General features: G+C 48.0%; 1 protein-coding gene across 1 annotated transcript in view; it reads right to left on the bottom strand.

Annotated features, from left to right (window-relative positions):
- The window catches only part of ITGA9 (integrin subunit alpha 9), an 885057-nt gene that overhangs the window by 729377 nt on the left and 137950 nt on the right, over positions 1-17730 (bottom strand). The window contains exon 4 of the mRNA XM_086964777.1: positions 6034-6157. Within this exon, the coding sequence (XP_086820903.1) occupies positions 6034-6157 (124 nt within the window). The remainder of the gene's footprint in view (positions 1-6033; positions 6158-17730) is intronic.

The following is a 17730-nucleotide window of genomic DNA, read 5'->3' as shown; positions in this document are numbered from 1 at the left end:
TATGATGTGTGGCATTGTGTGGTGTGGAGTGACACTGTGTGTCATGGAATGGCATTGAGTGGAGTGGCATTGTGTGGCATGGACTGGTGTGGACTTTTGTGGATTAAAGCAGTGAGGAGTTGAGTGGAATTCTTAAGCATGGATTGGAGTGGAATTGTGCGGCATGGAGTGGAATGGAGTGCTGTGGAATTGTATTATGTGGAGTGGAGTTGAATTGTATGACATGGAGTGGAACTTGGTGGCATGGAGTGGAATTGTGTGTCATGAAGTGGAATTGTGTGGCGTGGAGTGACGTGGAATTATGTGACATAGAATTGTGTGGAGTGGATTGGCACTGTGTGGCATGGAGTGGTGTGGAGTGGCATCGTGTTACATAAAGTGGAGTGGAGTGGCATTGAGTGGAATGGAATGCAGTGGCTTTGAGTGGAGTGGCATTGAGTGGAAAGGAGTGGGCATGCCACAAAGGGTTTCAATGCCTCATTAGGAATAGTAAGCGGTACATAAATACAATTACAAAAAGAGGAGTTGCATTTAGTGGAGTGGAGTGAAGTGTCATTGAGTGGAATGGCATTGTTTGGAGTGGCATTGTGTGGCATGGAGTGGATAAGAGTTTCATGGTGTAGTTTGGAGTTAAGTGGCACTGTGTGTCATGGAGTCGAATGGCATTGCGTGTAGTGGCATTGTGTGGCATGGAGTGGCATTATGTGACATGGTGTGGAATCATATTGAGTGTCGTGAAATGGAGCGAGATTGTGTGGAGTAGAGTTGCATTGTTTGGCGTGACGTGGAATGATATTGAGTGGAGTGATGTGTCATTGTGTGGCATGGATGTTGTGAAATTGTGTGGTGTGAAATTGTGGGGTGTGGAGTGGGATTGTGAGGCTTGGAGTGGAGTGGAATTGTGTAGTGTGTAGTAGAGTGCCAATATGTAGCATGGAGTGGAATTGTGTGGAGTGGGGTGGCGTGGCGTTGAGTGAGTAGCATGTGTGGCATTGAGTCGAGTGGCATTGTGTGGAGTGAAGTAACATTGTGTGGCATGGAGTGGAGTGGCACTGTCAAGTGGAATGGAGTGAAGTGGCATTTTATGGTGAGGAGTGGAGTGCGATTTTATGGTGTAGAGTGGCATTGTGTGGTGTGGAGTAGAGTGGAGTGGAGTGTTAGTAAGTGGAGTGGCATTGTGAGGCATGAAGTGGAGTAGAGTTGAATGAAGTGGCACTTAGTAGAGCAGACCGGTATTGAGTGAAGTGGAATTGAGTGGAGCGTCTGTGTGCAGTGAAGACGAATAGCATTGTGTGGTGTGGAGTGGCATTGAGTCGCGTAGACTAGAGTGGAGTGGTATTGAGTGAAGTAGCATTATGTGGCATGAAGTTAAGTGGAGCAGCATGAAGTGGAGTCGAGTAGAGTGGAGTGACCTTGAGTGCAGTGGAGTTGAGTGGCACTGTGTGGAGTGGTATTGTGTGGCGTGGAGTGGAGTGTCATTGTGTGCAGTGGAGACGAGTAGCATTGTGTGCTGTGAAGTGAAGTATAGTGGCAACTTCCTGGTTCTCTTCAATTAAACCACCTTTAAGAAGAGCCTAAAAACATGGTAGTTTTCGACCCCGGATGAATTGTGTCATCGCCTAATTTAAATCGTTCCTGCTTATGGTGCCTTCTTTCTTTCTGTCCTCTACATTTGTTTATTTTTATTTGGTTTGTGATTGATTTATTTTGTGATGGTTGAATTGAGGAATGGTGTGTGAGTTAGCGCAATGATGCTCTGATTGCGTGGCCACGCACTTTACACTTTACATACACTTTACAAATTCATTTATGCAGTCATTCATTCATTGTGTGAAGTGGAATGGAGTGGCACTGAGTGGCGTGGAGTGACATTATGTGGAGTGGAGAGGTATTGTGTGACTTAGAATGGAGTGCAGTGGCATTATCTGGAAAGCAGATGCTTCTGTGAGAATAGGTTTGTTTACAAATGCTTTTTAGACCGGGAGGGCTAGTGGGTGAGGGAGCAACATATATCGTACCAGAGAAGCAACATGGAGGAGGGACTGGATGGGACGGGAAAGAAGCATTACGGACAAGGGAGTGGGAGGGGAAGAATAAATTGTACCTCAATCACAGGGCGAGCAGCAGATAGACACTTATTAAAATAAAGCAATCTGTGGTTGTCCATGTTCCACAGACAGAAAAGGAAGTGACTCCCAGCATGCTCTGGCCAATTAGGAGGCAGCAAAAAGTGACAATAATGCCTTTCAATGGTAAGCAATGGTGGGGGGCTCCAAGCCCATATAGTAAACAATACACCTCTCAGCAGTGCATACAGGAGCTGTCATTACGCGAGGCCTAAAAATGAACGTATGTAGAACTTGGGGAAGAGGTGATATGACTTTGTGCATAATACAGATGATAGCAGAAGAAAGGTAAATGTAATCTAAGTGGATTCCGAGGTGGCAAATGGGTGCTCTTTTAATCATGGATAATGGATGAAATATTTTTTGAAAATGTTCAAGAAAGATGTATTCAGATTTTTTTGAATTATAGAAATGGATGTGCAAGCATTATGTGTAGAAGGGTGTTGCTCCATTTTCAAGGCGTAATAAGGGTTTGGTTCCTTGATATTTTATTTTTCACACTCCACCTATAACTTAGTGATCTGTTAGCTCATTGTATTGGTTTAGATCAAGGGAGATTTTTGGATTGCAAGCTTCTGATCTAGAGCATGGCTGTTGTATTGAATGACATGGATGTTACACACTCAACTACATGCTTTAGTTTCTGAAACAATTGACTATTTCAATGACAGCTCAGAAACTGGCTTTAGACTTGATTGCAGTAGTCATGCATTGAATAAGGGATGTGCAAAACCAAAATGTCTCTCTAGTAAACTTTTCGTAATACTTGCGAATGCATGATTGCTACCTGGAGTACGCAGAGTTTTTTACATTTGTGTTTTCCAATTAAAATCAGGACTTTTGCTTCCCCTTTAAAATGTCGTGAGAAATAAAGATCTCCAACATCCTTCAAATTCGCGAGGCAAGTGGTCTTGAAGTAAAATTGCGAGAAAGGAGTTCAACCACTTTCAGTGCCAACTTGCACTGAGAAATAATAATGTCATTTTGCAGGGAAAACTGCGTAATGACAAACATGAGGAAATGAAGAAAAAAAAACTCGAGGAACTATATGAAGGGCAATAATCGGGCGCCGTGTTAGACTTTCCTCACGTATTAAAATCTATGTAGACAACATTAACCGTTTGTATCCTGCCTCCTAGAGGATGTTTCGAAGAAAGTGGTGGGAAATACTGACCTATTTGAATGATAGAGGGTTGGTTACAAGAGAGTGACGACTAGAAGAGAAGGTCAAAGCACAAAGCCCGTCCAACATATAGTCTCATAGCCCATAAAAGTTACGTCCTTAGCACTGGACTGGAGCAGGGAGAGGTTTTGCTTGTGATCGTGCTGAGTTGGAGGCCGTGCTGCACGTCATCAGAATGGCCGGTTTTCCGCTGGCACGATCCTGCGTCCAGCCCCAGCCTCTCAGACGTCTTCGCTTTAACAGCCCCGCCAAAAGTCTTGGCCGACAACGGCGGTCCCACTAGGAAGTTATGACGAACATAAGAGGCCCCCAGAGGGGTCTCTCACACGCATCATTTGCAAGCAGCAACATTAGAAATCAAATGGCCATTAAGGGAAACACAGTGCCGATTGGGAAAGCAACAACTGCAAAGCAGTCTCACAAAGATGCTTACTGCCGGCTGAAAACACGCACAGAAGCAATCCTTTGCTCACTGCCTATCGCTATCTTTAACCACATGAGCGGCCATGACCTACATCGTCACGGAAGCCTCTCCACAGTGCACACCGGTGTGTTAAAAAATACTAGCTAACATCCTGCACACCACAAAACGTGGAACTCTGCAAATTGTTCATTTAACGCAGGTTTATCTCCCTAGTTATTGGGAAAAAATCAGACAGACACAGACGTGCGTTTTCACAGGAAGACAAAAGTAAAAAATATTCTCATGTAAGAAAAGTATGCATTAAAAAAAAACAGAATTCTTTCAGAATATCAAACATTTTGGACTTGTCTTTCTCTCCTGAGATGACATGGACACTCGATGGGGCTTCAGATATTATTTAAGGCATTGGGTCACGTGACAGGAAATGAAGTCACAGACTGGAACAGGAAGGACGTGCTTATCAGTTGCTGTCAGGGGAGTTGTGATAATGCCTAACTGGAAATGTTTTGATCAAAAGCTCCTTTGTCAGTGAAGGCGAACAGACTCCAGGATTTAAAAGTGATTAAAGCACGATAATGTCTTAATTGTCAATCATGGCAAATGGCTTCTGTCCAGTTAATATTTACACACATTCTATTGTTCTTTCAACAGAAAATCACGCGTGGAAGAAAGTAACAGCAAGACTGGTAATTCAAAATGCAAAACAGAGGGACAGAAAGTATTATCTGTTCAAAAAGCATGTAACACAGTGACGAGATTTTGAGTGGTAGACTTTTTTTGTTACTTTGGTAAAAGCAGCGTTGACCACAGAAAGTAAATATACAGACAACATGTCTGATATGTTCTTTCTGTAGTATTGGATCTGACACAAAGAACCACGTGAGCGTTGTCCGCACTACAGTGTTATCTTGTGTGCCTTTATGCCCTATACTGGAGTGACTCTTCAATTGTTTGGTTAGATTGAAAAACTGTATTTGAGAGCTCATAGAGTGTATTAAGAAGTTGCCTTTCTGTTAAGCCACAAAGGACGAAAAGCCAGCCAGGCAGGCTATCCTGCCCAGGCAAATTATTATTATTTTGTTTTTATGTCTGTGCTAATTTGCACCTAGGTGCTATTTAGCAACATGTTAGATATTTATAAGATGTGTGCTGTTCTAATCAACTTCTTTTCGTGGGTGTCAGTGCAAATTTGTAGCATCAACACTATGTTCAGTCTATTGTGCTCAAACTTCGAACAATGATATTTCTGACGCTGACGCAGCACCAAATATTGCAAAATAAAGGAAGTAGAATTATGCATCCTTACAGTAAAAATGATGCTAAAGCACAGACCAAAAATAGCACTAGCTTATACAAAACAGGCCTGTGCAAAGTTTAAATGAGAGGTCTGTTTTGGTGAGAAACAGCGACAGCTTCATTCAGTACATATTGTGGCCAAACCCCTTTCAAGACCTTTTCGATATATACATTCATTTACTTATGCAGCACGAGAATACTGTTTTTGTACAGAGAACAGTTGGAGAAGCAATAGTTTATCACTGTTTGAATAAATACAATAAATAAATGTCTGTTTTGTGACAGTATGCCCCGTCCCCAAGCTACCCTGTTGTAAGTAGATGGAGCAAACAGTTTATGAGGGCGTATCCCCCATCCGACAAACTTCTGTGCTTTTTAAGACTACGTACTATTTCAATACCCTCGGTGTAACTGTTGTTGGATATAGTCTTGCACTTTTCCATAGGGCGTTCGCATTTTTTGTATTTTACCCGCATTTGTACAGAGTTCTTCTACTGTTATCACGAGCCCGTCTTGCTCTTACCAAAACTATAGATAAAAGTAACCCGCATTAAATCCTTCCACTCATAAGCATCTTATGCATGAAGTAGCATGTTTGCTCTACTCTTTTTTTCTCTAGCTCCCATTTCTGCTCTATCTTCCTTAAATATATATGCGTCAATATGACAATGCAATTTAGTATTAACACTTCTTTTGCATTACATGTTGTTATATTTGTTTTGCTTATGGTCAGGGAGTGGGAAACCTCAAGAAAAAATACAAGAAAAAAAGAGGTGGAGCTTGAATTCCCCAACACCTGCCACTGAGCACAGTTGATTTTTAAAATGGACCGTAAATATGCACAAAATTAGCATACTTAGGCTTAAAACTCACGAAGAGGGGTATTTGAGTGCTATTAATCTGTTATGTGTTCAATGTCAGACCACCAAGGACTCCATGCTCCGTGTGTGTGTGGGGTGTATATATCACTGTGTACATGTGTGTGCCAGAAAGGCTGATCCTACCTTCATAGCACGGTATGAGCGTCCGCCCCTTGGACTGCAGGTTCGGTGGGATGATGGTACAAAAGCCGTGAGGGAGGATGTGTTCTGACTCATAGTAGATATTCTTCCAGCGATGCGCACAGGCCTGAAAGAAAGTTGAATATGTTAACAACCACTATCCATATGACTTGTTGATTCCACTGCCTTTCCTTTCTTATAAAGTTATACATGTGGACATGTTTCTCTACTGATGATTAGCTCCCAGAGCAAATGCAAGGTTCCTTCACAAGTGCCTTGAGTTCTGAAGATACAAAAGGGGATGATGGACGGAGCGTTTTGAGGAAATCAAACACTCACCCCCAGTCAACTGATCTGGGTTTAATCAATCACCATTCTTTAGCTCACTCAGCCACCCCAGTTCAGACATGGCCATATGCAAATCAGTCTGACCCTGTGCCTCATGGGAACAGTCCAGCCCGAACTGCCAAGCCATGTCTTCCCTGGACCGAAAACAAGCATCATCCCCTTTTGTATCGCTTTGAGTTCTGAAGGCGCAGACTCATCCATAAGGTAACTTTTCAACCACATGTTGCACAAGGGGAGGGCAATGTATATCCCCAGGCATAGCCCGATCTGCCTCACACCCTTCTGCCTCACTTCATGCCTCTGCATAGATACATGTTTGCAGTATCACATTTAGAGCACCCCTCCACCTCTCACACTATAAAGTAACCCTATATAACCAGTCGCAATAAAATGGGATAACCTCCTACGCAGCTGACAAGGAGAGCACTTCAGGGCTGCAACAGTGATTCAAAGCGCTATACAAATGATACACTATAATACAATACAGCGCACTAGTCATAAAGGTATCTTGGTCTGTAACCTGCGTTAAGGCTGAAAATATCACCATCAAGGCTGCGAGGAATTCACAAAAGAATTCCTCGCAGGCATAAATGGATTTACTACTGCAGATTTCTTAGACAGGAGGGTCTAGAAACCCACAGTCTTTAATCCCAGTCATGGAGTGGGAAGCAAGCATTCCAGGATTGGCTTGATTTGTTAGTTTGCAAATGGACACAATTCTTTTTGTATCTGGCCCATCACAAACTCCAATCCAACTCTTTCCCACCTTAGAAATGGTTATAAATTTACGGTTGAAGTAAATCTCCTTCCAGGGCGGGAAGTGGAACAGATTATTCCCATATTTGGTATCAGTGTAGAGGAAGGGCCTTCTCCATTAAGAAAAAAAGGTCTCCCTGCAGCAAAAATAAACAAGCATTTGCAATGCAAGAGGTTTCCCATTACTGAAGTCTGAGCTATTGGCGTTGCTGATAATAATGCAACGGCAATAGCTCAAACTTTCAGTAACGCAAGAGTTATTGAACTGCAAATCAATTGCAGCACTCGCGCTTTAACTTTAAATATCTTAATTGTAAAATTGCAACAAAATAAACAAATATGGAAAATGGTGGGAGCACACTTTTTTTTCCTCTATTTATTTTCTTTTGTTAAAATGGCAGCACCCACGCTTTAGATTTAAACATTTTAAGCTCAAAATTGTGTGCCGCGATTCGTTTAAAAGTAAAGAAATAGAAAAAAAGGCATGGCGACGCATTTTTTTCTTTTTCTGTACTTTTTAAGCAACTGCAGCTCCCGCGCTTTAGCTTAAGATGTTTAAAGTTAAGGCGGGTGCCACCATTAAAACAAAAGTACATGAACAGAAAAAAAATGCATGCAGCCACATTTCGGCAATCACAACTAACAAAAGAAAGGCGCCACCACCATTATTCCAGCGTGCCATGCTGGTTAAATAAAAAAAAAGCGTTGCAGGATAATGTGTCCTGCCTTCAACAGCAAGCAGGCGAAAGCTATATAAGAAAATAGTATTCCGAGGCTGTAATTAAAAAGTACTGAGTAATAACACATGTAACAGGGGGTTTCCTCTTGGTAGGTTACAAGAAGAGAATAGGCAGTACTAAGGAGGGACTACTAAGCCTATTGATAAATGAAAAGCCACCATTTATAAAGGACAGTGACGGGAGCCAATTAAAAAGATGGGCGGAAAGTGGGTGGAGCTTCATGCCCATATCTTGAATACAGCATGTCTCCAAGAGACAGCGCAAGTGCTGCTTAGGCGAAACCTAAAAAGTGTCTAATTGCAAGTGGAAGCTCTGTTCCCCATGTGCAGAATTCTATGCTATGAATAATCCTGCACTTGAACAAAATAACCCTTTGGCGATGTCATATCGCTTTCCCACTAATGCACCTGGAAAAGTACACCTGGCACAGCTTTCTAGGCATACTTCTAGGAATGTTTCTGAAGAGAAAAAACATAAAAATACACTCAGTCAGAGATGTAATTATCTGCCCATTCTTCTACATTTTGTTAAGCAAATGGGATGCACAGTGTTTGAATTCAGAGATCCTCCATGCCAGAACCATTTTGGAAGGTAGGATTAGGCTAAGCCCATATGGTGCCTTCAAATCACTTAAAAATGCAAAATGCCATTGAGCCTACCTCACACCACAGCGACTACACCGGATTTTCCCAACTAGAGCCAGTGGGTGCCCTAGGTGCGGTGGGACTCCGGCACACTTCATGCATATGGTGCTGGGAATGCCCCAGTTTGGGATAGTATTGGACGGAGGTGGCAGACAGCCTGCACAGGGTGATGAGCACCCGAGTAGCTGCTTGCTAGGGCTGTTGCTGACCCTTGCTATGGGGAGGAAGATGAGGTATCGCTTTGCCTTACTGGGTCTGGTACTGGCAAGGAGACGTATTGCAATGCACTGTGTTAGACCTACGCCACCATCACCGAACTGGCTGGCAGACCTCAGGGAGTGAGCTGTGGCAGAGCAATGCAGGCTGAAAAGGTGAGAGTGGATGAACATGCAGAGTGTGACTTAGAGCTCTGGGGGTGAAATGCCGTTGCGCCTGGCATGGGATGATCAGGGAGGCCGTGCAGATCCTGATCCCTCTGGAGGGAGCGTGGATACATCTGGTGGGGCAGAGAACGGTGAGGACCACAGAGTGCATCTGTCGATGGGGAGGGGGGGGGGGCAGTGTGTGAGTGGCGGCTGGTGACGGGGGCTAGGAGAGGTTGTACCTGCTGCTTGTGGGGTGTGAATGCTGAGGGTGTGTGAGTGTAGGGGATTGTCTCTGAGCCCACCTCCTCCTCACCCACCTCCTGTGATTGTCGTGTAGGCTTGTGGACTCCTGGAAAATTACATGGCTTACCAATGAAGCATTAGAGCAGAGTTATACTGTTAGCAAGTTTTGCTGTAAATCTTTGTAAACTGTAAAAACTTTAATAAAAACAAGTTACAAAAAATAATAATACACTACGAGAGTTTCTTCTATAGGCACCGCATGTCCAAAGGCCTTTGCAGCAGGAGCCAGGATGTCTAATCATGATAATTACAATTTGCTTCTACAAACATTACAAAGGGTCTATAGTCAAAACGGTTGCTTCAAAAACAATAACTAGCGTTGCACCATTCACTTGGCAACATCTTGTTGGATGATGTGCCTGCATGGCGTATTAGTTATTGATTTATTGTATGAAAATATACTGTGCTGAGGTTTTACAAATGCCAAAGACTTGAAAGCAGACCTCTTTCGGGTTATTCACGGCCGTATTTTGAAGGTGCTAGCATGCGTGATGATGTGTGCGCGCTTATATGACATTAAATAACATGCAATTATGAAAAAAATCAACATTTGTGGTGATCCGATGCTGCTCACAAAGATGCTTCGGGCCATGGGAGGAGTTTACATTCAAGCTTATAAAATGTTCGTACTAAAAAATGGCTCATGTGATGCGCAGGCATCATTAGAAGTGTTTTGGAGTTTTGGGGTTTCTGCAGCATATCAAAAGACAACTCTTGGTATGCTTTGTATTTATTTATAACAATAAACATGTAAACATACAAATTATACATTTCAAACTGCTTATTTACAAATCTGATTAGCGAATCTGAGCAGAACCTGCCATCATTCAGTCCGTTTTTTAAAAAACTCAAATGAATCTATGTCAATTAGCAGGAGGGCTGGACTGGCCACTCTGCCACTCTTGTGGGCTGCTGGCTAGGGGACCTGCTTTTAACCCTTTATGGGCCACCCTGATCCACCCATGAAAGACCCCCACTGTCCCATTCTCGTTGCTGAGTCCCAGTGCGGCCATTAGCAGTGAAAAGTGGTGGGCGGCACGGGGACAAAAAAAAAACATAGCTGCAGCCTGCCGCCCGTCGGCCGGACAAACCAACATGCACACTTGCAGTGCCCTGTACCCACCATTCCTACTGCTGCTGTCTCTCAGAGTATGGCCCGTCCTCAAGACTCGGCTGCGACTCCGGTGTAAAACAAAATGATAAAACAGCAGTTTTATTAATTGCTTTATTATCACTTTATTTTACATGTGTCTGCTGGTTCGAGCAGTGTGGTGAAGCTATTCTGACATAACAGAGGCGACGCCCCTGCAGAGTCCTGCAACGGGTGGCTGGCTTGAACATTTTTGTCAGGGCTCAGTTTGGTTTCCAGTACGGCCCTGAGTCGAGGTGACCGGGCTTACTGGGTTGTTGTGGAGATTTAACACAGGGTTACAGTGCAACACGCACTCCTGAATGATTCAATGTCCTCCTCTCATAAGTGCCAATTCTAGATATGCCCCTTCTACCTCCAGCAACTAAAATATGAGAACCGTAATCGAGTAGTAATTTGAACAAACCAATCTTCCCTAACCAACCACAAACACACAGTGCGGCTCCTCCGCTAAGGCGTAGGAGCGTCGCCTCACAAGAAAAATAAAATGATAATAAAGTTTTATTATAATTTTATTTTTCATTGTCGGTTTTGCCAAGCCGGTGCGAGCGGGGAGGGGCCGCGCTTCTCGCAGGGGAAGGAGTGCTGGCACTCTCCTAAGTGCGCATGAGGGGTTAGGCCGGCAGTCTCTGGCCGGTCAAACCCCTCATGCGTGCTTGGCATGTTCTCCACCAGGAATATTTTGTACAGCCCGGTGGAGAACATGCCCAGCCTCCCATTCCCTGGCTGATCGATGAACCAAGGTGCTCAGACCTATCACAACGCTGCACTGCAGCATTGTGATTGGTCAGGGGAATCAGAAGCCTGGGTGCTTCCTGGTTCATCGACCTGAAGAGCACGAGAATGACCGGTTACTCACCGGTAATATTCATTACTCCGAGCCGTAGCCCTCCCCGTCCCAGTCCTTACTAATGAGCATAGCTCCTCCCACCAGAAACTCCCAAGCAACTAAAAACCCATCCCTTCCCTCCAGGCCACACCCACACCCTAAGGCATATAATCATGTGACCCGCCCATCCACATCCTGTACTACCAAGCACAAGAAGCCGAACAGGGAGGGAGGGATGGGAACCAGGACTGGGACGGGGAGGGCTACGACTCGTAGTAATGAATATTACCGGTGAGTAAACGGTCATTACCTCCTCGTCAGCCCTCCCCGTCCCAGTCCTTACTAATGAGCAGATACCAAAGCAAGAATCGGCTTCACACAGCAGAAAAACAGACTCAAGCCGCACAAGCAGAAAGTCACACAACCCGAGCAGAACGCAAGCCAGCGTTCCCAAACCCAGGAGACACAGCCCCACATATCACTCAATGACAACAGGACATAAAAGCACGAGGAGAACACCCAGCAGCATCCACACAGAACACGGCCAGGGAGCCCCATCCCGGAAGCAAGCCCAATGAGCAGCTACCCCAGAGGCAAGGAACCTCGAACCGACCCAGGCGTCAACACACCACAAGCCCAACAGCAGGCCGCACAGCCAACACAGCCACTGACGGAGAGCAGCCACAGAAGGCCCCAGAACACGACCAGCCAGCCTAAAGGCAACAAAAAGGGAACACCACCCCATAAAAAAAGGCACAGCAGGAAGGAGGCACACCGCCAGAGCCCGCACAACCGCCAAACAGAGCAGCAGCACCCAAACCCCAGTAAGAGGTACAGGACAGAAAACAGGCAGAACCAGAAACTCCAACAAGGAGCAAAGGAACAAAAGAACGGCGCCAGGAGGAAACAACCCCACAACCATCCGGACGCCAAGGGGCGCACCAGCCCAACGCCCGAACCCCGAAAAGCCAACCATCCGCCCACAGAGCTCGCAGGGAGGAAACAGGCCGACCCAAGTCGAAGCTAATCACCCAGAAACCCAAGACAAGCCCCGGAATCCAATGCAGACACACCCTGTGTCGGACAGCAAACCAGGAAAGAAAACCCCATGACAGGCACAGGACAGGAGAGGCGAAGGGCCCCCGAACTGAGAAAAAACTCAGCCAGAACACCCTAAAGCCAGGAGGTCCAGACCCACCACAGCCAACCCGCAAGTGGACCAGACACCCCGAGACATAGGGGAAACAACAAGGGACCACCGGCAAACACCAGCAAGGCCCCACCGCCAACCACAACAGAGGGAGCCAAGGCCACCCAGACCAAACCGGAGCCACCAGGACAAACGAGGCCCGACCCAGTCCAACCCGCAGCAGGACCCACGGAACCAGCGCAAACGGGGGAAAGCACACAGCAAGCCTCCGTACAACAGAAGGACAGGGCAACCACCCCGCAGACAGAGCCTGACCAAACCAGAGAACAACCTCAACCCAAGGCACTCCCCGGAGAAGCAAAACAGGCCCAACCACGAGACACTGAACCTGGACAGCAAGAGGCATAACTCGGACAGGGAGGGAAACACCCCACGCAGGAGAGCCGCCCCGGGAAGAAAACCCCCCCGGGAGACTACAAAGTCCAAGGGGCCACAAGGAAGAAAACGCCCCCCCCCTCCCGGCCGAACAGCCGAACCGTCAAGTGAAGCCAGCCCAGCACAACAAAGGCGGACGACCAAACACACCACCAGCCCACAGCCCGACTAGACCTCCACGAACCTCAGGAGGAACCAAGGCAGAAAGAGGCCAGGCCAACCGAACCGACCAAGGGACAGACTGAAAGCACAGGCAATCAGGATTCAACCCCAGATCAGAGCGAGCCAGCGCCACCAGAGGCACAAGAGCAGCAACAGCACCCCGGGCCACATGAAAGCACCACACGAACGCAACAGCACCCGGCATACCCAGGCGACCTCCCAACCAGGCACCAACCAGGCCAGAAACGGCAGAACCCCAGATCCTTCAAACAAGAACAGGTGCACCCAGGCAAGCAAGGCCAAAGGCACAAAACCCCCATGGGACACTAAGAAAGCAGAGGCAGGAAATGAACCCACCGTCCAGCGGGAGCCTGCGACAGCAGAGGCACAAAACACTCCACAGAGCACTAGAACCCAGGTCAGAGAACCAACTTCTCACAGGACCCAAATGGACAGCCCCGCAAGAGGCCCAGTGCAAGACACGCCAGGGGGAACAAGAGCCACCGGGCCCAAGGACAAACCTCACAGCAGCAGGAAACAGCCGCCGAACAAGGAGCAGCCGGGGAGTAGAGGAAGACCGAGCCCCCAACCACCACCGTAGTCTGCGGGGCACCGTCAGGAAAACCCCACCAACCGAGGCGCCAAAACCACCCCACGAACAGCAGCACATTCCAAACCGACGCAGGAGGTCAGCAAACACCCATTGAAAGGGCCTAAACCGGAAGGAAAGAAGAGGAAGAAACAACCCACCGAACAAGGCAGGGAACACCCGGAACCCCCTAGTAGGCAAAGAAGCCGCGGGAACCGGCATAAGAAGAACGTGTCCCGGAGAACTAGAAGGATCAACGAGGGAGACACAAGCGTGCAGCTGCCAAAACCAGCACCGGACAGCAGACCCCAGAAGGGCCCCGGAACAGAAACAGGAGTGAGTACACCCCCGACCCTGCCAAAACACTTGCACACACAACACCGCCCCCTCAGAAACGAGACCCGAGCCCTGAGCAAAGAGCCCGCCACAGTGCCTGAGAAATGGGAAAAAGGGGCAGCACAGAACACAGCCAGTAGCCCAGCCCAACCAGGAGGGCTAGGAGAAGAGGAAGCACCCCGTAGACCCTGGGACAAGAGGAAGGAAGGGACACCCCGGCCCCATTCCATACCACCAAAGGGCAGGGCCACCAAATAAGAATGAAACGCCGCCCAAAAGCAGGTGCACAATCCCACGGATCCCAAAATAGTAAAGAGCCCACGAAGGGAAGCACCATTAAGGGAGTCCCCCAAGCAGTACCGTCCTCCAAGGCAAAACCCAGCGAGCAGACACAGAGGACCCAGCCACCGTCGCCATCGCACCAAGGGTTTCAAAGGAAAAAGTCTGCCCAGAAATGCAACTGCAGACCCAACCCGGAAAAAGAGGCAGAGGGACCCACAACCAGCAAACCAGCACAGAAAAAACGGACAGACACACGAAGTGACCGACCCAAAAGCCAGGGCAAGACACAGCACGGACCGCAAAACCAGAGGTAGCACAAGCCAGCTTCAAGGTCCCCCATCCCGCAAGACCACAGCAGAAGAAGGAACCGCAACCACGGACACCACCAGGCACCGATCTGCCACACCAGCCACCGGGATCCACTCGCTACCCAGCCAGGATACCCCAGCGAACCACCGTAAATGAAACCCCAATCGTCCAGAAACCGGGGAAAGGCATGTCCACCAAACATCCCCCACACCCCCCCCCGCACAGCATACACAGAGATCGAGGAAAGGGGAGGCCCACAAGCCCCCAACAACAGGTGAATGGTGAAAAAGTCCACAGACTGACCACCCGCCCAGGGCCTATGGAACCAAAAAGCGACCCGAACACGGAACAGAAAACCACGAAGGCTCGCCCCCCCCCCCCCCCCCCCAGACCCAACCAATCCAAGACAGGATCCACGCGGCAGAAGCAACCTGACCATGCCCAAAGGAAGGAGCAGCGGAAGACCCAGCGACCACCACCTCTCCGTGACAGCAGAGCCCACACATGCCAAAACCACACATCTCGAACAGGGGCCCAGAACAGAGAAAGCAGTGCCCAGACCAAGCAATGCAAGATCCACAAGGGCCAATCAGGGAATGCCACACCCCCCCCCCCAGGCCAGCAGGCCAGTCCAAACAAGACAGAAAGAGGGAGCCCAGGACTCCCCCAAACCCCATGGTCCCGCCAAAGCAGTAACACAAATGTACCCGAAACAACAGGCATCTAAGGGGAATAAAAAAAATAAAAAAAACTGTCGCCAATCAGAACGACACACACGTACCTGAAAGGAGGCCAGACCGCCACGCCACTGGCGAGCAGAGAAGCCAGCCGTGCACAACACCCCACCCTTCCCACCCTAGGCGAACACGCCAGGGCAGGGAACCAACCCGGAAGAGGGGAGGCCCCAGCAGGAAGACAAGTCGCGCTACCACCACAGGACACCGCCTTAAACAAAAGCAATGCCCCCAAAAAAGGGCAGAGAGCGACCCACGGCAGGAGAAAGAGGCCAGGGGAGGAACCAAGGACACGCAGCCCCAGCACATAGAGTCCCGACCCCCAAAAGTACCAGCCCCATGCATGTGTCATGAGGCGCAGCCCAATATATCCAGAACACCAGGGCGCCCCCAAACTGAAGGACAAACGGAACGCAATTAAATGCATAAGGACACATGTATAGCGCACTACGCACCGGCAAGGGTTGGAAAAGGCACTGAGGCAAGAACTATCGGGTCCGTGGAAGTTTGAGCCCAAGACCCGCCGAGGCGGGCCCTAGAAAGAACAGGCAACCCAAAACAGGACCGAAAGAGAGAGCAGCTTCCACATGTAAAGCAACCTGCCTCCAAACAGACACGGGAACACGAACTCCCGGACATTCCAAAGGAAGCATACAGGCACAGCATTGCCACCACGGCCCACTGTGTGAACCAAAGCGACGCCCCCTAAAAAGGGGCAGGGAGCGACCCGCGGCCAGAGGACACGAAGCCCCGGTAGACAGAGCCCCGTCCTTTAAATGAACAAAGCGTTTCCCCGCAGGGAAATTGCAGAGTCTGTTCCCGCGGCCGCTTTATACAAAGCTCTGTGCGCATCCAGTACGACATCTGCATCGTGTACTGCCTCCCAGGTAACAAAAACAAAAAAGGGAAACACGGGCCCGAGACGAGCACCGAGCCCCCAAACACACCTCCCAGGAGGAGCCAAACCGGCACGCCACTGGCGAGCAGAGAAGCTAGCCGCGCCCAACACCCCCCCCCCCCCCCCCCCCCTCCCTCCCCGGGTGTACCCGCTAGGGCAGGGAACATACCCGGAAGAGGGGAGGCCGCAGCAGGCAGACACCACCCCACACCAGGCAGTCAAGGCCCCCCAACCCCACGGTCCCGCTAAAGCAGGGACTCAAAAGTACATGACAAAACAGGTACAACAGGGGAACAAACGGCCGCCCAGCAGGCCGTTTCACACTCACCCGAAAGGAGGCATGGTCCAGTACCCCCACGACGAAGTTGCCAGGAAATGAATTCCGCAGAAAAAACAAACAGGATGTGGATGGGCGGGTCACATGATTATATGCCTTAGGGTGTGGGTGTGGCCTGGAGGGAAGGGATGGGTTTTTAGTTGCTTGGGAGTTTCTGGTGGGAGGAGCTATGCTCATTAGTAAGGACTGGGACGGGGAGGGCTGACGAGGAGGTAATGGAGAAAAGCAACGGCTGTCAAGGTAAGTGTTTTTTTTTGCATTTGCCCCTGCCTCCCCGCGCCTCACCACTACTGCCCGGTAGGAGCCGCTACTACAAACACAAGCAGTCAATAAATAACCCACAATAGCATGTGAGTGGGTGCAGAGCCCGAAGGCACTAAAGCGTCAGACAACTGTTCTATATGCTCTATGCAAATGCTGATAAGGCAAACATAACATAAAACGTCGTCAGGGGTCAGAACTGTGTGATCAACTGGAGTTTGACTGATCTGAACGTTTGGCAAGTGTGTACCATAAGAAAGAGACACAAAATGTGCTGTCTGAAGGGTGTGCACATTCTAGGTTTTTTTTAACATTGTTTGCATTTTAATTTAGACAAACACCTCATAAGAAAAACTTCTTTCTTTCCTGGGGATGCTAGACAGTGCTGAGGGACATTTAAAATAGCTCACCTCATCCCAGGATATTGCATGTAATGCATTAGGTCTCGCATTATATAACCTGTATATGTAATGCACCTCGCCCCAGGCTATTGCCACCATAGCATTGGGTCTGATATTAAACTTGTTGTAGAGGTAATATACTTCACCCCAGACTATTGCCTGTAATGCATTAAGTCTGGTATTATATATACTGTATAGGTAATACACCTCACCCCTGACTAATGCCTCCATAGCATTGGGTCTGATTTTAAACTTATTGTAGAGGTAATATACCTCACCCCAGACTATTGCCTGTAATGCATGAAGTGTGGCATTATATACACCGTATAGGTAATACACCTCACCCCAGTCTATTCCCTCCATAGCATTAAGTCTGGTATTAAACTTGTTGTAGAGGTAATATACCTCACCCCAGGCTACTGCCTCCATAGAATTGGGGGTGATTTTAAACTTGTTGTAGAGGGACTATACCTCACCCAGACTATTGCCTGTCATGCATGGTGTGGCGTTATATATAATGTATAGGTAATATACCTCACCCCATACTTATTGCCTCCATAGCATTGAGTCTGATATTAAACTTGTTCTAGAGGTAATATACCTCACTCAGACTATTGCCTGTAACGCATGAAGTGTAGCATTATATATACTGTATAGGCAATACACATCAC

This window comes from Lissotriton vulgaris, chromosome 4_1 (genome assembly GCF_964263255.1).
Source record: "Lissotriton vulgaris chromosome 4_1, aLisVul1.2, whole genome shotgun sequence".
Taxonomy (NCBI): domain Eukaryota; kingdom Metazoa; phylum Chordata; class Amphibia; order Caudata; family Salamandridae; genus Lissotriton; species Lissotriton vulgaris.
Note: the sequence above shows the minus strand (reverse complement) of the source record. Positions and strands in the feature narration are given on the sequence as shown.